Source organism: Mauremys mutica, chromosome 8, assembly GCF_020497125.1.
Source record: "Mauremys mutica isolate MM-2020 ecotype Southern chromosome 8, ASM2049712v1, whole genome shotgun sequence".
NCBI classification, from domain to species: Eukaryota; Metazoa; Chordata; order Testudines; family Geoemydidae; genus Mauremys; species Mauremys mutica.
In genome coordinates, this window is record NC_059079.1 from 100177681 (window position 1) to 100200364 (window position 22684).

At 44.2% G+C, this 22684-nt stretch overlaps 1 protein-coding gene across 6 annotated transcripts in view; it reads left to right on the forward strand.

Annotated features, from left to right (window-relative positions):
- The window catches only part of SLC25A48 (solute carrier family 25 member 48), a 49030-nt gene extending 29203 nt beyond the window's left edge, over positions 1-19827 (forward strand). For 4 of the 6 annotated variants that reach the window (XR_006581741.1, XR_006581742.1, XR_006581743.1 and 1 more), the window contains 4 exons: positions 848-977; positions 18742-18780; positions 18897-18923; positions 19709-19827. Coding sequence is in view for 2 of the 6 variants with exons in the window: in XM_045028176.1 (XP_044884111.1) it covers positions 848-970 (123 nt within the window). In the remaining 4 variants the exon portion in view is untranslated. Of the gene's footprint in view, positions 1-847; positions 1592-3187; positions 4253-18741; positions 18781-18896; positions 18924-19708 lie in introns of those variants that run through there. The other 2 variants (XM_045028176.1, XM_045028175.1) reach the window with 2 other exon arrangements.
- The last annotated feature ends 2857 nt before the right edge of the window (positions 19828-22684 follow it).

Consider the following 22684-nt stretch of genomic DNA (forward strand, 5'->3'; position numbering starts at 1 on the left):
ACTGCCCCGTCATAAGTGACTGCGTTCAGGGCCAGGCTAGGAAAACTCTATGTTCCTAGAGTCCTATAGAGCCAGTGTAGCTGGTTTTATGCCACCTGCGCTTCCCTGCTATGTGGATGGATGGTGTGTTCATGTCTCCTGAGAATAGGAGAGGTGAGGGGCACTGCAGCTATCCTTGGAAGAAACCTCTGGCTTCTCCAGTTTGCAGCTGAGACTGAACCCAGATTGTAACACCTCCTCTTCTCTCTCCTCAAGTCCCAGCTGTCTCACGCAGAACTCTGGTGCAACCGAAGACTAGCCCATAAAGTTTGAGCACTTCATTTGCAAAGGCAAGAGGCTCTGCAATCTTGCCTTTCATTTTCTCAGCTCATTCAATATAATTTTCAATGCACATGCAAGAGAGGAAGGGAGAGACAGATAAGAGAGGGGAGATTAAGAAGAAGATTTAGATTTCCTGTTTTCTGGTCGCAAAGATTTAAACACACATTAGTTAGCCAACTTTTTAACCCACTGCAGGAAAAGAAACTTCTGAGAGACTCCTCCTGCTTCTCACTGCTGCTAATGTATCTGTTTGGAGGGCATTCTATAAAAACAGCAGAATACGTATGCAGCCCTGTCAAACTAGCAACTTGCTGTTGTATTTTGACTCTCTGGTGCTCAGATAGAAAATGCACGGATGCATGAGATGGGAGGTAGGCAATAACTCCTCCAGCTCACAAAATGTCTATGAGCAGATCACAATTTACCATGTTTTCTTATTCTCATTTCCACTATGATTTAGCTCTGTGTTGCCTTCATGAAAATATCTGATCTGTTCCTTTGCTGTAATCTATCCCGTCCTGAACAGGTCTTTGTTAGGGGCATCACAGTCAACGCAGTGCGAGGATTCCCGATGAGTGCAGCCATGTTTCTTGGATATGAACTTTCACGCAAAGCACTAAGAGGAGACCAAGCTGAGACCAATCCTTAACAGCCAGGTCAGCTTCACAAAGATCTTTATTGATTTTCACAGCTGCCAACGCTATTAAAAATAGAGACCTCATCACTGAAATCAGAGGAAGTTGTGGTTGCCCAGAACTTCTGAAAACCCTCTATCTAAGGTATTTACGTGGCCCCCCTCCCCATAGTATCTGAGCCTCTCACTGTCTTGTATGTGTTTATCCTCATGACACCCCTGTGAGGTAGGGAAGGGCTATTTCCCCCATTTTACAGATGAAGAATTGATGTGCAGAGAGGATAAGTGACATGCCTAGAGTCACACAGCAGCAGCTTGGGATAGCCTGAGTACAAACCTGCCCTGAGCCTCTGCCCACGCTAATCCTGGCTATGCTGCTATTTTTAGCATGTTTGCTTCAGTAGAGCTAGCGAGGGCTTGTCTACCCATGCTGGGAAGGACTCTCCCAACTGCAGTCTAGATGTACTCTAAGATGCCTAAATATGGATTTAGGTACCTAACTTTAGCCATCCAGCATTGAAAACCTTGGCCTAAGTGACAGTCTAGGGAAGTGGTTCTCAAACTAGGCCTGCCGCTTGTTCAGGGAAAGCCCCTGGCGGGCCGGGCCGGTTTGTTTACCTGCCGTGTCCGCAGGTTCGGCCGATCACAGCTCCCACTGGTCGCGGTTCACCGCTCCAGGCCAATGGAGGCTGCAGGAAGGGCGGCCAGCATGTCCCGCAGCCCACGCCGCCTCCTGCAGTCCCCATTGGCCTGGAGCAGTGAACCGCGGCAAGTGGGAGCCGCGATCAGCCGAACCTGCAGACACAGCAGGTAAACAAACCAGCCCGTCCCGCCAGGGGCTTTCCCTGAACAAGCGGTGGCCCTAGTTTGAGAACCACTGGTCTAGGTGACAAAACTCCCAGTAGACCCAAAATGTTGGCTCTAAAATATGGCTCAGCTTCAAACATAGTGCGCGTAGCTGTAATCCCGTTTAAATCCATGGAGCAGAACCTCCTCATATCAGATCTCAATCTGATCTATTGTGTCCCATGAGCCTTTAGCTTACTTGTGTCACCATAACTGCCCTTGCTTACACTTTTTAAAAACATCTTCATGCTACCTTTCCTAAGGGGCAGGTGTCTGGTGCAGGCTAGCAAGAGGCAGATGCAAGGTTTCTGGTGATAGGTTGGAGTAAATAGGACCCACTTTGGTCCTGTGCCTCTAGGGGGAAGGGCTGTGGGGCCAGAAGCATAGTGGGCAGGACAGTGCATTATGTGAGCGGAGATTGGGAGCTCTGAGATATAGTCCCCTTGGTCCCCTCCCTCAAGTTGCTCCATGAGTTGGGGGGGGGGGAGAGGACAACAGGAGCAACTATACCTAGAAGTTCCCCCTCCTTGTGGGTCCTGAAGACAAGCTGAGAAGGGAATGGAGTAACAGCCAGGAGGGTGCTCCCACTCCCCTCCACCGAGCTTGAAGAAGGAAACAGGGAGTTACAGGCCTCCCTCTGTCCCTCCCTCCAACATTAGAAGAGCAGTGACTAGGTGCAGGGCCAAAATGTCCCACCCCTAAACCCAGAAAGGAGCTGCTAAGCATGTGGGCTCTAGGAGGCTTTCCCTATGCCCTGAGACTGAATTGGGTCCTTCCCCTTGGGCCCAAGACAAAAGGGGAGTGGGGCCAAGAGGGTCCCTCTACCACAGGGCCTAAGGAGGAACAGAAGAAAGGCCAAAGTCTCACTCTGCTTGAGGACCAGCCAGGCTGGGAGGTGGCTATCTGGGCTAGGATGCTCATTTGCTGCCTGCTCTTGGGCCTAGCATTTGCTACTGCTGAGATTAACCAGAGCAGTCAGTTTTCCATAAATGAATAACAAAATACATCCAGTGCACGCACCCTCTGAGCAAAAGTCCTTACATCACTGATTACATTCAAAGCATCATTCTCTCTGCATTACCTACTTTTAAACACATCGTTCTCATCCAAGGACGCAATATTGCATGAGCCCATTGGGATGACAGTTGGGAATATTTCCTTTTCAATGCAAACTAAATTATGTCATTTATTTGCCGATTCTGTATAAAATGGAACATGAATGAATTAAAATGGAAAGTCAAGGGAAGATTTGCTATGAACTGTGTGTCTGAATTGTTCTGCCCTGCATGGCATCTGTGCCTTAAACAGCCAGACTTTGATTTTATTTGCTAAAATTCTGGAAAGAGAAGAATAAGCCAACACACTCCCCTTCTCTTCCAAGCACAGAGTAAAGGAGCACAGAAGACTTAGAAACTAGACCCATTATCCTGCACCATTAAGTCAATGGGAGCTTTACTATTGGCTTCAATGAGCACAGGATCAAGCCCCGGCAGAGGAAACGGGGACGAGCGAGCAGAACATGCTGCCTGCTATCCCCATGTCTGAGCATGCGCATCTCTACCAGAGGAAGAATGTCTCCACCATCAGTCTAGTCATGGATCCATGTGGCTGGAGCTACTCTTGCTGCTGGATCCCAATAAAACCTTCACATTTGTTTGCCCTGCAAGATTTCCCTATTGTCGCCTTTATTTCACCCTCCAAGCCTCAGTAACTGGCCATTCCTGTAGTGCCATTTCAGCCAAGGACGGCTGGATAGGGTTGCTCCCATCCCCAACGTTCTCCCAGTACTATTCCAGGACTGGACACAGAAGACCAGCCCCTGTTCGAGAAACACTGGCCTAAATATTAACTCAAAGCTGGAAGCGGCAGGAGGGCACCAAAAATTGCGCTTTCCAGCAGCTTGCACATTAACATGTGATTAGCTCTGACACATGGCATTGCAGAGAGCAATGTAGATGTTCTGCCTTTAACTCTTTATTTCTAGGGACGTTTTTTTAATGGAAAGACGAAAATATAGATCAAAATAAACAGAACAAAAGCAAACAATTATTCACCTAGCTATATAGAGAAACAATTTGTAAAAAGTACCGAATGTATCTAGATATTCCATTTCATCCTGTAGAGTAGATGTGTGTATCTATTGATTATTTTTTGTGTAAAAATGTGAATAGTTGTGATAGAAATGATGTATGAACATGCCTCAGGTCCAGTGCATTATAGAACTGAATTTTATGAGCTAAGAAATACAAGCAGCTCAAGACTGCTTGATATCTGCAATGTTATTACATCTGTTCACTGTGCCTTAGGGTTTCTTTTAATGCATCGTATCAGTTAAGGACCTGATTCTGCCACCTTTCTTCATGCTGAGTAGGTGAATAATCCCATTGGAATAGGGTTGCCAGGCACTGCCGACTGGGTCATTAAAAGTCCAGTCAGTGGCACAGCAGGGGCCCAGAGTTAAGGCAGGCTCCCTGCCTGCCGTAGCTCTGTGCGGCTCCCAGAAGCGGCCACCAGGTCCCTGGGGCCCCTAGGTGCATGGGTGGCCAGGGAGGCGCCGTACACTGCCCCTAGCCCAGTGCCGGCTCCGCAGCTCCCATTGGCTGGGACCTGCAACCAGTGGGAGCTGTGGGGGCAGCACCTGCAGGCGTGAGGGCAGCGCTTGGAGCCTCTCTGGACACCCATGTGCCTAGGGGCTGCAGGAACATGGCAACCGCTTCCTGGGAGCTGCGGTAACTGCCACTGGGACCCTGAAACCCCTACCACACACCTCTCCCAGCCTGGACTCCCCTCCTGCACCCCATGCTCCCACACACACCACAACCCCCTGCCCCAGCCCTGAGCCCCCTCGCACATCCCAAAGCCCTCATTCCTGGGCCCAGCCTGGTGAAAGTGAGTGAGGGTGGGAGAGAGCAAGAGACAGAGGGAGAGGGGAAGGAATGAGCAGGGGTGGGGCCTGAGGGAATGGGAGGGGCAGGGGTGTTCAGTTTGGTGCCATTTGAAAGTTGGCAACCCTACATTGGAACTACATGTCTGAATAAGCGCATGAGGAAGTAGGCAGAAATAGGTTCTACGTGTTTATGAAAGGTACATCCTGGAGCCACTTGTGCTCCTGGAAAGCAGTGCACGACGGGAAATCTCCTACAGGGCAGATGGGATGTTAAGGCTGTAGGCCTTTTAGTGTATGGATAATATTGTTCAATTAAGAAAAAAAAAACAGACTCAAGTGGAATAGGCACTTTCGGCTAGGACACAGGTCCCCTGAGACTGCTAAGCATTTTAAAAATGTTGGGGCTATTGTAGGGGAAAGACTCAATCCAGCAAAAACATTTAAGACAAAATTAAGCAAATGTTTATGTGCTTTGCTGGAGTGGGGCCTATGGGAGGATTTGGGAACAGAATCTCACTATAGAATTTCCTTGTATTACAACATTTGTAAAAGTGCTAATCAATGTGTATTTAAAATCCTTTGTTCTTGTGCTTTATTCTTTTCAGTCCTCCTTGCATAGACAGCACTGAGAACAACATGGGTTTCTCACAGTTGTTTTTATTGGTGTTTTTCCATTTGGAGCAATATAAGCCGGCCTGAGATAGGTCCTGCAGTGCTTACTCAGCCAAACTCACATTAAACAGAAGCCTGCAGGAATGGGCCATAACATAGTAGCATATTACCCTAGTGGCAAAGGGCGAGGGGAGAGAAAGTTAAATAATAAAACAGAAAAGAGACGAGGTGGGGGAAAAAAGTAAAATATTAAACAGGTGAAAGCACTGACCACATGATGGCGCCATACCCTGTCATAAGAAATGGAAAAAGGCAGCTTATTACAAAATAGCTGCAAGAGGAGAACACACAGAACTCTGCCTGGCTTCATTCAAAATGCTGACCAGGCTTGCAAGAAACAGGTCTGATCAAAACGTGGCCCAGTTTGACAGAATCATTTGCAGGCACTGTACAAATCTTTTGATGAGCTTAGCTTGAGTTTAACAAAACCATAAACTAAGCAAAACACTGCAGTGTCGTTTCATGACACTTTCACGCTGCTCGGACTTTTTGCAGCATTGGTGGTTCAGTGACAGAATTCTTGTCAGCCATGCAGGTGGTCTGGCTTTGAGTCTCAGCCAAAGCATCGGTTCTGCGATGGGCTCGATGCCGAAATTAGGGAGTGACGTTCTACGGCTTGGTTGTGGAGATGAGACTAGATAATCATAATGGTACCTGCTGGCCTTCAAGTCTATGGAGACTGACTCCGAAACGGTTTAAAGGTTGTCTTCAAAGTAATAAAGAATGAAGGGCTTAAAACATGTCGTGAGTTGATTTTTTTTTTAAATGGTTAAGATATTACTATTGTTGTTGTAGTTGACTGAAGTAGAGAAAATGAGTGATCGAAATGTTCTCACTTTTTAATTGAGTCCAGTTACGGTATCTGACGTTATGATTGGAAATTTCTCTGGATGATAACATCTCCCAGATACTTGTTTTTCTATCTTCTCCTGACCATTTTAGGCTTTCCTGGCTGAAAGGTATGATGTGGGTGCAGCATAGGGTAGTTATAACTCTACTTGCAGATCAGCATTCACGATCTTTTTGAAGTCCTTGTGCAGGGGCTTGAGGATGCTCATTTCATAGGCTGCTGTACTCCCCACCCCATTTAAAATGAGAAAAAAATCCTTTGTTTTCGTGTGTTTTTGAACTAAGGGCCTGATCTCCCACAGATGCTAGGAGCAAGGCCAAATTTCTCCCTAACGACCTGGATATTTAATTTAAAGACTCTGTCTTTTAAAAAGTTACTGGGGGCTGGGGCAAATTGTGCCTTATGGAGTTCGCTGGTACGCATAGGGAGCGGGGCCCAGCTGTTGAGTAGGGATGCAATAGAATGCGAGGGGTTCATGAACTCCCAGCCCCTACTTGCACTACCATGCGGTAGCTGGGTACATCCAGGACCTATGGACTCGATCCCTTTCCCAGCAAAGTCACTGGTACTACTCCCATTGACTGCACTGGAGACCAGCCCCCAAAGTTCACCTCTAGTCATCACTCAGGACTTGAAGTAAAACTTTTGTTAAACCAAAGTCCTCTGAACCAGTCTCAAAGTAGTCCATTCCTGGTGAGTTGGTTGGGGTCCTGGACTGGCCTGTTTGCCAGCCAATAGGACGTCTTGCCCTCTGCGCCTACATCTCTCTCTCTCTGTTACCATGTGCACCACGTGACTAAGGCAGTACTCCAGACTGACCTAAGGCCAGTATTTCTGGGATAACTGCTGCTGCAGGTCCAGTAGGGGCAGCCCAAGCACCGGGCCAAATCCAAGGGGAGTTTAGATACAATCTAATGTAGTATAATGTACATTTTCTTAGAGCCATGCTGCATACGTCAACATAGACACTTCGAGATCTTCTTACTGAAATTCACTTATGGAAACTCACTTTGGCTCCTACCCATTACTTATTCCCTTCTTGCACAACACCTTTGAATTTGGCTCCTAGTGATTTTTATAGATCCTGTTAAAATCATAGCTATGATGGCACTGCACCAGCCAGGGATTTCTTCCACATCTAAAGAATCCCCAGCTGGGTGGCCCTTTTGTTCCAAGAGAGCAGTATAAAAACACCACAGTAAAGACCAAAAGCTGGCCCATTGTTTTCAAATTATGTAACCAAAATGAAACAGCTTCAACAACGGATTCTATAGCATGACGCCCTTTACATTCTTATCTCTAGCATCTTCAAGACCACCACATAAACCAATATTCCCTGTGATGAAATTAATTTACCATGTGTCTCATATTTGATCTTCTCTCCCATTACATCTTTATGTTGAGATTATAATCTGTGGTTTAAAAGCAATCTGTCAGAAATGAAGATATGAATTTTTTTTCTACAACTCAGAGTGAAATGTCATCTTCCCAGTTTCTTTGAATATCCAGGCATGTTGTTTCATAGCAAACAACACTCTGCTTAGCTAGAGAGTTATCATCTCTAACATACCACTGATTTGAGCGAAGAACATCAAATGACTTTTTGTAACCATAAAGGAAAAATAAAAGTGCATTCTAAGAAAAAATAATGAACTCCAGAGTAAGAAGTGGGGGAAAAAAATCTTAATTGTTAAAATTATACAGAACAAGCACACACATATGCATGCACTGCCCCCTCCCCATCTCCCCAGAATACAAATTAAATAAATGTGTTATATGTATATTTTGAGACAATGAGAATTTTGCCATTGTGTTCAGTGGATGCTTGATCCAAGTCTTAGAGAAAATTGCATCAATTACTGCAATTTTCAAAGAAATTCTTCAGCAGTTGTATCTGCTAAGAAAACTCTGGAATCAGAAGTTAAAGGAGCAAAAGACTTATTAAGATCCACATGTCCTGCAGAATGGGAATGTCATTTTTAATAGGAACTCAGTGGTTTTTATATGTAATTGACTCTTTAAGCCAAAAAAATAAAACAAAATCCTGCAGTGCAGGTGGGGTATTAAGGGTTCAGTATAGATCATCAAGTTCCTAGAGATAACATACATAGGCTCTCGAGTTATAGAGAAAAAGACCATGCCTGGGCAACTAGCTGGACCACACCGTCCTGGTTCTGAAGAGGACCAAGAGATTTCCAATGACAGGGGCCAACCTTAGTGTAAGAACTGGGCCTGATGAACGTGAGCTTCCTAAATGAAAACTGTTTAATCCATGTAACAGATCGATCACTCACTGGTGAGGCGCCTCCTGCTGGCCGTCTTGGGAATTAGCTCAACTCCAGCTCCGGAGCGCTCACTGCTAGCCGCTGTCTTGCCTGCCTCAGGCCCCGTGTTCCTCCCAGACCCCAGTGCCCTCTACCTCAGGGTTCTGCCCTCCTCAGTACCTCCACTCTGGGTCTCGCCTCCCAGAGGAACCCCACCTTGCCTCAGTGGCTACTGCCAGTCATCATCTAGCCCCCATTCACTGGGGCAAACTGCAGTCTGAAATGGCCACTCATCACTGGCAAGGAGGCTGGACCAGCTGCCTCTGCCTATTCTCGGACTACACCTCTTTAGCCCCAGTACCTGCCTTGGGCTTTTAACAAGGCCTGCAGCCTGGGGGGTTGCCAGGCTGGAGCTCCCCAGCTCCTCTTGCCCTTCCCTAACACTACTCTTTTCTCTCAGGCAGCCAGGTCCTTTTCCCTCCAAGGCTGGAGAGAGACTTCCCAGCTCCTGGCCCCCAGCCCTCTTATCAGGGCCAGCTGGGCCCTGATTTAGCTGGCCACACCTGTAGTCAGCTACTGCCTCAGCTGCTCTCACTCCTTTGATCCCAGCCACAGCCCTCTCCAGGGCTGTTTTTAACCCCTGTTCTGTGGGAGTGGGGCAGCTTCCCCACTACAATCCTGTTTAATCACTAGTGTGATCTGGGATCTAGGTTCAGGCATGAGAAGAGCAGGTTCCACCATCACGGGACTCCTTCCTGTGACAGCAGATGCTGGCAGTGAAAATGATAAAAGGAAAACCTTAAAAGATAAGAAAAAATGTGAGATTTGGTGATCCCTGCTTTCCTCTGCTTCTGGAGTCAGTTGGGAGTGAGATACTCTTGCAACAAAATACCCAGTAGAGGAAGCTAATTGCTCCAAGGGCTTCATACTTTGCAATGCCGCAAGTGTTACCAGACCTGTGACTGCTGTACGGGCCGAATGGATCACCTGCAATGTTGCTTGACCTCAGGGTCTCTGTCACTGCACTGGCCTCTACTGTTCTGTTAAGTGAGACCTGGATGACTTAGATCTGAATGTATTTTGGAAATGACCTGCATAGGGAACTGGAAATGCGACGGTGTCCTTACCAGTTTGTTCTCAAGGAAAACAGGATTTGTCCCCACTTCCTCCACTTGTGAAAAGAACAGTCTTAAGCACCCCTCGAAATATATGGAGTCCCTAAGGGATGCATCCCTGCTGTCGGTCCTAGAATGACACCATTCTGGGGGGTTCCTCGCTGTAGAGAGAAGTTCTGCACAGATGTTACTACTGAGTATTGACTTTTATGAGGATGCTCTGTGGAACTGGTGCAGAATGATGCACGCTCGCCCATAGCCCACTTTCTCCCCATGCAGGGGTCCCTCACCCAGTGAAGAGGCTTCAGCAAAGGAAGGGAGAATGATGCTGTGGAAGTGGCATTGCTCCTTTCTGTGCCTCCTAGCAGGGCAGCCCCTGTGGGTTTGACCCCTGTGCCCAGGGAGCCACAAAAGAGGAGTTATGCTGTGTAGGACTGGTTTAAAAAATGTTCATGGATGGAAAATTGGGGGTTTGACTCAATGAAAATCTTCACAGAAAATATGTTTTCCTTGAAAATTTTTTAGTTTTGTCGGAACTTAGAAATGTGGGGAAGGTCAGTTTTTCAATGAAAAGGCAAAATTTTCTGCTGGGAAAAAACACCTCTTTTTTCTGACCAATTCAAGTACTATTTATTTCTTTATTTATTCATAATATCTAAAGATTTGATGATCAGTAGTAATTGGCTTCTGGGGCACCAAACCAACAGAGATGATTTCAATTCTAAGGATCTCTCCAGTGACCGTGACGTGACTGATTAGAACTGGAGATGCTCTTCATAGTAAGCTCTCACTTCATTGTCTAGAAATAAAGGCAGAGTGGGAGTTTTACTTGGGCTTTTCTTGCTTTTTGTCACTTTGAGTCACAGCCAATCTCAGCATTAGTTATGTGTGAGTCACATTTTGGTGGAGAAAACATTGTATAGCTCTTTGAACTTTTTTCATTTAGCTGACGCCAACTCATGTGCCACCACCTTGCTGCAACTGTACAAATAAAGGCAAAGCAGCTTTATCTCCGGAAAAAGTAAACTATTCAACACTATCATGTCCTATTTGTGGTTAGCAAAGTGCATGCTCTCTGCAACATCTTGATAAATGTATACCGTAAACTTTCTTGATACTTAAAACAAGACAGCATGTCATTTTGGTGTTTTCCATCTGTAGGGAATCTTTCTACTGCATAGGAAAAGAATTATAAGAATATTCTTAGAAGCTTGGTGATAGGTAATCTTCAATGATAAGCACTCCAAAGTCCGGATGCTTATCCTGATTATCCACAAGCCAAAGCCTAAAAGACTGATCTGGAAAACTCACTTCCCATGATATGTTAGGCCTACAATTCTCTATATTAATGGTGGCACACATTCATATAGTATTGTGCGTCGTCATAAAAATATATTGCTTAGGGTTGATACATAAAGCCAGAACATCAAAGACCTTTTGGCTGGAATTTTCAATGTTGTCTAAGGGAGTTAGGTGCCCAGTTCCCACTGAATTTCAATAGGATTTGCATGCCTAACTCTCTTGGGTTCTTTTGAAAAATCCCAGTCTTACTCTGTAAATTGAACCTGGGTCGGTAACCTGCCTGTCATTGCACTCTGCTAGCTAATGATGGCATTTGCCAGAAATGACATTGCCTAAACAAAAGTAACGTATAGTTCTACTGCTACTTCTGTATTTCTGGATATCCTGGAAACAATGGTGATGCCATGTGAGAGACAGAAGGCAGGATGAGCACAGCACCTTGAATGCTGAATTTACTTTGAATTCACTTTCCTTTTCTGTGTTGAAATACACAAATTTCCAATACCTCAATCTATTTTGGCATGTTTTATTTAAAGAAATGCCAAGGGAATGAAATAGATGAAGACTTGATATCCAAAGTAAAGGGCTTCTACCCTATTTGATTATATATATAGATAGATAGATAGATACAAAAGCTAAGGATTTTCAAACATCACAGGAAGATGTTTCAAGCATGACTTCAAAGGTCTAGCCTTTTGCTTTGAGAGAGAAAGAACATGGAACAATGCAGAAAATAATTATATGGGAGTTTTATTTTAAACACATTAGGCCTGATTCTGATATTTTTTTTCACATCAGTATAAATGTGGAGTTCATTTAACAAGGGTGAAAGAAAAATCTGAATCATTGGTTTTAAAAGGATAAGAATCACACCCAATGTTTGTACAATAAAACTTCAATGCAATTCTCCTGTTCAGTGAAGTTACCATTACACAGTATAAGCAAGGTCAGAATCAGGCCCAGTTCAAGAAGGTCATTGAAAAGAATATAGTCTGTGAATCATTTACTCAACTAATTTTCACAACATTATTCTAATGAGAGAGGCTTAAGGATTTTCTAAAAAAAAAAGAGTACAAAGATTTAATAACTGATTGCAAGCTCTTTAGGGCAGAGACTGTCTTTTTGTTCTGTATTTGTACAGCCCCTAGCACAGTGGGGGCCTGGTTCGTGGTGAGGGCTCCTAAGCACTATGATACTACTAATAATAACAAGAATAATAATACAAAAGACTAAGGGCTTGTCTAGATGGTGCCTTAGTCTACAGCAGAGGGGTGTAAATTCCTGTGCTCACCAGAGCGTAGTGCATTAAGTAGCCAGCGTGGACCCTGCTGGTGTGCACTAAAAGTTCCCTAATGCACGTTAACACAGTACTGTTTGAAATGGGGCTACGGTAATGCACACTGGGGAACTTTGCGTCAGCACGGTCCTCGTGGGTATGCTGGTACACATTAGAATTTATACTCCTATGGGTGTCGACTAAGGCCTGGGCTACGCTAGCGAGGGGTGGGGGGTTGAACTAAGATAAGCAACTTCAGCTACAAAATTGCGTAGCTGAAGTCAAAATATCTTAGTTCAACTTCCCTGGCTGTCCTCATGTCGGCGAGTCGACTGCCACGGTGCCCCCATTGACTGCGCTTACTCCTTCTGCCAAGGTGGAGTATGGGTGTCGATTAGCGGATCGATTTATCGCGTCCAGATGAGACATGATAAATCGATCCCCGATACGTCAAACACTACCCGCCAATCTGGCAGGAAGTATAGATGTACCCTTAGGAACAGTGTGAACAAGCCCTAATAATTAGGGCCTGATCCAAAGACTCACTGAAGTTTATCGGAAGGCTCCCGTTGACTTCAGGCAGTTAATGGCTGAACTGAAGTTAAAATCCTGGGCTCAAGAGATAAAATATAACCCAGTGGCTCTCAAACTTTTTTACTGGTGACCCCTTTCACAGAGCAAGCCTCTAAGTGTGACCCCCCCTTATAAATTAAAAACACCTTTTTATATATTTAACACCATTATAAATGCTGGAGGTAAGTGGGGTTTGGGGTGGAGGCTGACAGCTTGTGACCCCCCACCATGTAATAACCTTGTGACCCCCTGAGAGATCCCGACCCCCAGTTTGAGAACCCCTGATATAACGTGTTGTTAATAGTGCCAATGCCTCAAATGTTTAGTACACTGCTGTTCAGTTACTTTAACAGCAAGCAGAATATCTCGTCTGTGCCAACTTGACTGATAATGGATATAAGGAACCTGATTCAGGTGTAAATTAGTTGCCAGTGGTGCTGGAACAATTTTTATAGTGGGGGTGCTGTAGGCGGAAACCATGTATGTGGGTTGTTATTACTGCTTCAAGAGTTCCAGCACCTATGGTAGTTGCTCCAGATTTATCTGCAAATCAGACATGACAAGGATCTCATGGAGTGACAGAAGGGGAGAAAGAACCAAAAGATGTAGCAATAGCCCTGGCACTCCCAACAAATGCAGTTTAAAGGGAGGAGTCATGTGGCTCAGGTGGCAGGTGATGTATTTTAATTTCTCTCTCACCCTCCATGGTTCTCTCCCCTTCTCACAGCAGGACAAAGGAAATGCAAACCATAAATATTGTCTAAAATCCTTTTGGAGGGAGACCTTCCAGAATCCTCTTCCATCTTCCTCCTTTTACTCACCTCTAGTCTCAGTACAGGGCCCCTCCTGACACAAGAGGGTTGGATGCAACGAATACAATCTAATTGAAGTAATTACCTGTCCTCTTTGAACGTTTTTGAAACCATCTTTCTCAGCGCACAGTGTATTTCTAAGGTTTTCCTGCTGATTAACCCTCAGCCTCCCACCTCCTGCTGTCAGAGTGACTGAATGCTACAGATTAGGTAGATAAAGTTTCTCTTGAGAACACATAAATGAAAAGAGAAAGTATCTTTTATCCTCTACGCATTCCTCCGGTGTGATGCAGTTTCAGAAGTGATGAGTACTTTGGCTCTATGCAAATTAATGGAGATATTCCTCAAAAAGCATGGGGCAAAATAGGTCATTTTCCCCACCACGCAGCTTTTTAGAAAGCACCGAACTTTCTCGGTTTCACCTAGGCTGTGCACTGAATGGGAGTTTGGCCACTGACCTCACTGTGAGCAGGACTAGGCCCTTATTGTCCAAAATATTTCACAACCCTTTACTGCTGGGGTGTCTTTGAAGGACAATGCTGCTGGTCATTTCCTTTCATTCTCACTGATGTTTTCTGGTTTTACTTTTGAACCCACACCAAAAGTGCAGCATGTGTCTTTTCTTTATGGTTTACCAAATGTGGTTGAACTAAAGTTTGCCCATACGCCCAGCCCCGACGAGAGATTCAGCCTTGGTCCCTGTGACACGGTACTGTTAACAGCTATAAATAAAGCCCCTTTTGGGAGCCAGCACCTATTGAGAACACACCAGGCACTAGGTAGTCCAAGTAGGAGCAAGTTGGGTTTGGAAGGTTAGTGGGGGGTCACTTGCACCTGTAGGGAATCTGGTGAGCTAACGAGGTGATTAGGTCACTGGCTGGACAGCTGGGAGAAGGAAGCAAGCTGTAAAAAAGACTGAGCTAGGGAGCAGGAAGGAGCCCCTTCCATCTGCAGCTATGTTGTGTTAGACCTGGAGCCTAAGGGAAGAAATACGGTAATAATGAAGACACTTGATGAAGGTACCTGGTAGACTATGTGTGCTGTTTAGGCACCAGAAGGGCTTACGAGTCAGGGTTTCCAGGCTGGAGGGGAAACCTATTTGCAAGTCAGAGGCTTGTCTGTGATACAGGAAGAGCCAGGAAAGTTTGAGAAGTGGCAAATATGAGGACAGGTGGAGCCCAAGAAAAGATGGTGGAGCTGATACAGGGGCTAGCTGAGCAACAGAAAGAGATGCAGAGGATGCTGCAGGCATTCCGGCAGACAGCTGGGATGGCAGGCACCAGGCAGAGCAGTGAGCGTTTCAAGAGTTTGTGAAGACAGAGACGCAGTACAGCAGCACTTACAAAATTTGATAAGTCCTACTGTGGGGAACAGAAGTCTGAGATAGGGCTGCAGCTCTGTACAATGAGCCCTGGGGATGACACCAGTGCAGTCTTACTGACTTTTGAGAGAACAGCTACTGGCCCGGTCTGGGATAAAAGGTTATGGGCCCTATGGTTAGCCCCTTATCCGGCAGGCTGCTTACATGGTGTTAAGCAAGGAGAACGCCAAGAACTACAATGTGTTAAAGGCTGCTATATTGGACCATGCAGGCTTGTCAGCTGGAAGGAACAGACAAATATTTAGGACCACCAGGTGGACTTATGGGGTACAGTCTAGAACCTTTACGCAGAAGTTGACTGAGTGAGTCAACCAGTGGCTGAGGTTAAGGAGGCAGGATGTGGAAGCAGTCATGGATGCCATAATCTTAGAACAGTTTATGCACCGCATCTGCCTGCTTGCTCCTGTGGAGCAGGCTGGTTGAACGGCAGTGGTTATGGGAAAGAGAAACTCTAGGCATTGAGTGCATACAAGGGAATAAAATAATTAGTCCCATGAGAGGCACAGGGAGGTTCAGGTGAAAAAGTGTTGGAGTTCTGAAAACGTTACCTTATCCCATGGTCTTAGGGTTGGAACCCATTCCTTTTAAGTAGGTGAAGGGAGGCCATGTGGAAGGAACCTCAATGGATGGCAGAAAAAGCAGGGGCTAGGGTCAAAAATAAGATCCCATAAGTAAATCCTAGATAGATACTAAGAGGCCAAGAAAGTGGGGCCCAAGTAGGAAATGCCAAAGCAGAGGAAAAGCTGTAGAGAGTACAACCTAGACAGATATTAACAGGCTGAGAGAGCAGAGCCCAGGTGGAGAATACCGGCATGGAGGAGACATGAGTGAAGGAGCAAGGGTCACTTTGTACAAAAACAACACGAAGAAAGAGTGGAAGGCAAGCCCACTATACCCCAGTTAGAAGGCTCAGAGGAGTGAGAGATCCATGAGAGATCCCTAATACCTATGAGGAACACAGATCATCAGACTGTGAGGTGCTGGTTGGGGAAGAGCCCTGGTGAGCATTGAGAAGGATGGGATAGATCTAGGGCAAAAGACTGCAGGATGTCCATTGTGTGATGACCTGTGGGCCAAAACACCTAAACAGTGTTTATTCTGTGGCTGGAGAATGGAAGAGCCTCACTGGTGGGCCACAAAAAGTCATACTATGGTGGTGAGAGTTTGCTGCCCCTACAAGGAAGACAGAGCATGGGCAGGGAAAAACTGAGCCCCCGTGGAAAGGGTGGACCCTAGATAACTAGAGAAAACACATGAAGGGGAGAGGTATGTGAGAGGGTGCTGTTAGCAGCTGTAAAGAGAGCCCCTTTTAGGAGGCAGCACCTTGGTCACTTTGAACAGGGCAATGGGTAGTTAGAGTAGGAAGGAGATACGTAGACTGATTGGTTTTGGAAGGTTAGTGGAGATCACTTGTACCTGTAGAGAGGCTGATGAGCTAATGAGGTAATTAGGTCACCAGGTAGATAGCTCCGAGAAGGAAGCAAACAGCATCAAAGACTGAGACAAGGTGCAGGAAGGAAGCCCTTGCCGTCTGCTGCAACACTCTGTTGTCTCTGGAGCCTGAGGCAAGAATATAATAATAAAGATACTTGGTGTGGGTGCTCTGGTAGAGTGTGCATGCTGTTTAATCACCAGGAGGACTTACCAGCCAGGACTGGAGATGGGACCCATTTACAGTCCCATTGACCTAGAGTAAAATATTGCATTTTAACAGCTATTTTCTTTTGTTCTGACTTTGTGCCATCCAGGCATGGACATAATCCCATTCCATGCACAGAAACATCCTGCTTCTGTGTCCTGGGTACACATTCAGTTTATACGCTCTGTCCTGTGAAGATGAATTTTTAAGTAGCTTGGGAAAGATGCATTATGTCACTATGCTAGATCCCACATAAGGGTATTGGCAGACTCCTGTTACCCTGGAGTCAGGGAGAAACATGCTTTTTCCACACTCTGTGAATAGATCCTCTTCTGGACAATGCCATTTGGCTTTCATGGAGCACCCAAATTTCCACCGATGATGGATCAAATCCTTCAGCCTCATAACCAATATATGTTGCATACCTTGATGACATAGACATCTAACGCATTGAATTGGATACTCATCTACAGGAGATAGCGACCATATTGCAATCCCTAACGGAGGTAGACCTACTAGCAAACCCTGCTAAATACTCCATCAGAAAGCATGAAACCTATTACCTAGGGTATCCCCTTGGAAAAGGCCAAATCTGGCTGCCAGTGAGCAAAATCTAATGCACATGCCTTCTCTGAACACAGAAAAGCAGATATAGAATTCCCAGGTTGTTACTGAAGGTTCATGCCAGGGTTTGTCACCACAGCAATTCCCCTGTGAACCTTACCCAGAATAAAGCCTCCAGACAACTTTACTGCTTGAAAATCTGTGAAATAGCCTTTTCGTCTCCCTGAGACATTGAGTAGCCTGCCAATGTTACATGACACCAATTTTATTAAGGGATTTATAGTTCAGGCCAACACCACTGAATTTTGCTGTGGGGCAGTACTGTCCAAAGAAACAGAGAGAGGCACATTGATTGCTCTTCCTAAGCTGAAAGCTCTTTCCTCAAGAGACAGTCTATATTGTAATCAAGAAGTGTAGCTGTGAAATGGGAATCTGATCATTTCTTTTCAAGACAATCTTCAAAAAATTTCTACTCAGAGTACACTCAGACTGACCAGCGGAGGATTCAAGGTCTTGTTGCATAACAGAAGGGGGAAACTTAAAAAACCTATATACACCTATGAAGGAAAAGGGATGGGAGCTAACTCTGGAACTGCCAATGAGTGCAGTTTGAAGAAAGGGTCTTTATGCCCCAGGAGCCGTGGTCCTATTAGATTCAGCCTGATTCACAACTTCTGCTATTGTTCTGGATTTGCAGGCTAATCCCTGTTTGAGCATGTTTTTGTATCCAACTTTTTCTACCTGCTCAGGCAGAGAGTGGAAAAGGGACGGTCATGTCAGAGTTCTGCACCCATGAAACTGAGGTCAGATTCAAGTGTCTGAAGGAGGCACTCACAAGCTTTGCAGCTGTAGTTCACTGTGGAACCTGTAGACAGGACATTTTTACTGCCTTGCTGCTGTCAACAATATCCTGCAGCCCTTTTTGCCTCTTACAGAAAAGTTCTTTGACTGAGGGGAAAAGCCACAGCCTGTGTCCCTCTGGACTGTCTCCTCAGACACTTTGCATTGGGGAATGTTGTTTTGTATTTGCTTTCATGGTATGTGACTTGAACTACCGTGAGAGGCAAAATCCACATCTGAACAAAAAAAATGCTTTTGTGGAAGATTTTTTTCAACCTTTGTTTCCTGCTGTGGTCTGACAAAACAATGATAAAAATTAATCACTTCAGAGGCGCATTCACGAATTTCCCCGCCATGAAGGAAAAGCCACTTCACTAGGTGACTCAGTTACGTATTTGATTCTTCCAAATGCAGTCCAAACTTAGAGGGAAAAATAGTGGGCACTTGGTATCAGTTTAGTAGCAGGGTTTTTCCCCATTAGAAAGGGAATTTTGTGCAAGACTCAATTTAAAGGAGAGTCTGCCTGCTCTTCTGTCAACCATCAGACTGCATTGCACCTGAACACCAGAATGCTGTCATACATCGTCTTCTGTTGTGGCCTGCTCTGTGTGCAAGCACACGTGTATTGCAGAGTCGAAGAGATTATTAGGAATACGCATGAGCTACTTGTAAGTGATGTGATTATTTAGTATGTTGTGTAAAAATAGATGTTTTCAAATTATAAAATGATAGTAATTGTGGATCTTTCACTCATTATCATTTTAGGCAGAAAACTTTGAAACCTGCGACTGTAGTCTGACTAATGTAAGTGGCTGAACTCTCTCTTTGAAATCAATTACAAAATTCCATTGCAATGTGCATGCAAAATATTTACTAGACTGGTAATACTGAATTGTAATGATTATTCTTTTCATTTTCAGTCATGTTTATGTCTTCCCATTTCTTGGGTAAGTAAATATACCAGATTTCTCTTTAAATACTGCAACTGTGTAAAGTGTTCAGTTGGCATGTTTTCAATTGCTTTCTCTTGGTTTTTAAAAGTTTGTGAAGTTTCTTAATATATGAGCAACAATGAAACATATAAGGCTCGATCTTGCCTTCACTGAAATAAATGGCAAAAAAAGCTCTTCTAATGTTAGTGGAGCTGGATCAGGTGCATAATCAGTTAAAAGTTCTTTATGGGCCAGATTTACAAATGTAGTTAGGTACCTAAGGATGTAGACAGGAACCTATCTGAAATTTCAATAGGAGTTAAATGCCTATCCTATTAGATGCTTTTGAAAATCCTACCAGGTGCCTATCTGAATGTTGGGGTGCCCAAATACCTTTGTAAATCTTGGGAGAGAGGCTAAGTGATTAGAGATCGAGACTCCTGATGTGAGGGTTAAGCTGCAACACCAGGCCTCAATATTTTTGAAATATCCACAGATATGCTAAAAATTGATTTTAGCCTGGATTACGTTTGAGTGTATATATCTTACATTTTCAGATATCCAACTCTTAAGTGAAATGTGGCACTGGTTTCTTACTAAAGATAGGATGCTTTTCTGTTTTAAAAACTAGCCAAAGTTCTTCAATCAGTGTGCAATATAATGGAACCTTAATTACTTCAGTTGTGACATTCTGCTATGTTAATGAATTAGCGCTTCTCCTTTCTTGTGATGAGTATAGCTTAAAGTAAATGTAATCCAGCCTACATTAGGTTTTCTATAATACGTTCTTCATTTACCAGACTGGTTGTGAATTGTCGTGCTTTGTGGATGGATTTAAAAGAATGAATGAAACACTGCAAGTAGGTGTCGACGTGAGGGATACGATTCGTCACGTTCATCGATCACTTTCGCTACTGCAGAAAAAAACGTGCAAAAATGTAAACATTTCTTTTATTATTTTCTCTTTTACATAAGAGATTTTGAACCTAAATATTTTATAATTAAGTGTTTGACTAAATTTCTTGTGCCAGAGAATAGCAAACCCTTTGCATAGGTGTGGGAAAGAGGTGTGAAAATTGGCAGCCCCTATTTTGGCCCCTTTCAAAACCACAGAGAGGATTGTACATGGTCCTTCATTGACAGAAGGCACAGAAAGGTGTTCTGGAGTGATACCTATATGTGACCTATATCAGAGCATGTGTCTCCTGACTCAACAATGACATCTGTGCATGGGCCCTTATATAGATTTTTCAGGCTCTTAAAAGGACAAATCTTCATGGTTCTGGGAATACCCCTGGAGTTGCTGCCTGCCAGAATTTGGGCATATATTTCAATGATGATTTGGCAATTTGATTTTTAAATCCTTTCTTAAAGTATTGATGTGTAAAGAAAAAAAAACTTGCTGTGATTTTGATTTACACTTAGACAGTTCAACTGACAATTCCCGGATGATCGGGAGCAGTGTGACTAGAGCTCTGAAAACAGTTCAGTGCAGCTTTACTGGCCAGGCTTCAGAGCCCAAACTCCAGCCTGAGCCCAAATGTCTACCTAGATATTTTTAGTACCATAGCACAAGCCTGAGTCTGTCAACCTGGGTTCTGAGACTTGTTGCCACAGGCTGCCACTTGCTGAGTAGATGCACCCAATGAGGTCTATACATTTTTAGTACAGTAGTAGGTGAAGGGTATACAGAGGGAAAAATCCTGGGAACTCAGGATTCATGAACCAACTGTTGGTTAAAAGGGCTTCTGTCTGTAGACGGCTGGCCAATCTGAAATTTATGACAGATGGTAACAATATGCAGTAGCGCTGTCATTCCCAGGACATTAGAGAGACCAAGTGGGTGAGGTAATATATTTTATTGGACCAACTTCTGTTGGTGAGAGAGACAAGCTTTCAAGCTTACACAGAGCTCTTTTTCAGGTCTGGGAAACTTACTCAGAGTGTCATAGCTAAATACAAGATTGAACAGCTAGTTTAGCATAAATAGTTAATATATATTTCATGGGACCATTCAAGGTGAAGTTAACATTAATTTTACAACCCACTAACAGCTCCCCCACAGATGCTTTCCACCACCACCCCCATTCCTTTCCTCCCTATGATCTTTCACCTTGAATGGTCCCTTGAAATGTGTGTTAACTACTTATGCTAAACAATCTGTTCCATCTTGTATTTAGCTGTATGCTGTGTAGTTGTAGCTGTGTTGGTCCCTGGTAATTAGGCTATGTCTACACTAGGGCCCTTACAGCTGCACAACTGTACTGATGGAGCTGCGCAGTTGTAAGATCTCCTGTGTAGCTGCTCTATGCCGATGGGAGAGAGTTCTCCTGCCGGCATAATTAAACCACCCACAATGAATGGCCGGTAGCCTATGTTGGCGGGAGAAGCTCTTCCACCAACATAGCGCTGTCTACACAGGTGCTTCTGTCAGTGTAATTTATATTGGTCAGGCATGGGTTTTTTCACACTCCCAAGTGACATAAGTTTTACCAACAAAAGTGCTAGTGTAGACATAGGCTTAGAGAGACAATGGCTACACTAGAGAGCTTATAGCAGTGTAGCTGCACTGATGCACCTTTTTTTGTCTCTCAGGTGGTAGTGATGGCAGTTTAACCCAAAGTAATGTGCAGCATTAAAAAAGGATATTGGAAACTCTGTTGGATTAAATCAATAGTTCCAACAGTTCTAATGTGAAAATAATTAGATTGCTAATAGCTTTCCATGGATGTCCAGGAGAAAGAATAGTTGTCGTAGGACATTGATTGAGGGAAAGAAATTATTTCAAGATCTGAACTTGATTTGTGGTCATGAGCCAGATGTTGATCTGAAGCTCACAGTAAATATATCTGCATAAATACAATTTTTAAAAATCCACTGGTATCCATAGGACAAAAATAGTGGCTAGATTAGAACACATCAGTTGAGGAAATGGTCAAATCATTGAAACTGCCAGAAGAATTAGGATTTGTCTTCACGTAGAGCTCTACAGCAGCGCAGCTGCACTGGTGAAGTTTCACCACTGTAGTGCTTTAGTGAAGACGTTACTACGCCGACTAGAGAGCTTCTCCTGTTAGCATAATTAATCCACCTTTCCAAGAGGTGGTAGCTATGGCGACAGGAGAAGCTTTCCTGTCAACATATCATGGTCTACACGGGGAGTTGGGTTGGTATAACTATGTCGGTCGGAGTGTGGATTTTTCACACCTGAGTGATGTAGATATACCCATATAGGTCTGTAGTGTAGACCTGGCCTTAGGGAGATGCGGAAAGAATTAAGGTGATACATTGTGATAGAACCCATCACCATCTGCACCCTCAACCCAGCCACCCTTATTACACGTCTTTATTCAGAGCCTAAGCACTTAAACCCACAATGTTGAGGTAGGGACTTTTTTTTTCTTTCCATTTTTTGTTGTTTGTTTAATTGTCTTATTTTTTTTCTACCACAGCTCCTAACCTGTAGAGGACCCTGTCACACAAATTCCACTGGGAACATAGAGAAATTCTTAACACTCGTCAAAACAACCTTTCAGCAAGTGAGAAAAGAGAAAAGCGGGAAAAAATGACAAAGGAGAAAAAAATGTTATTTATTGTATTTATTATCTAAATAAAACATAAAAGACAGTAATTGAATGAAAACAATAAAATTATATTTTACATGAGCACCAATGACTTTCAAGCATCCTTTTTTTATACTTTTTTTTTCCCCAGTGGTACAAAAGAATTTATGTCTGGTCATATGGAGGCTTGGGCCCAGATCCACAAAACTATTT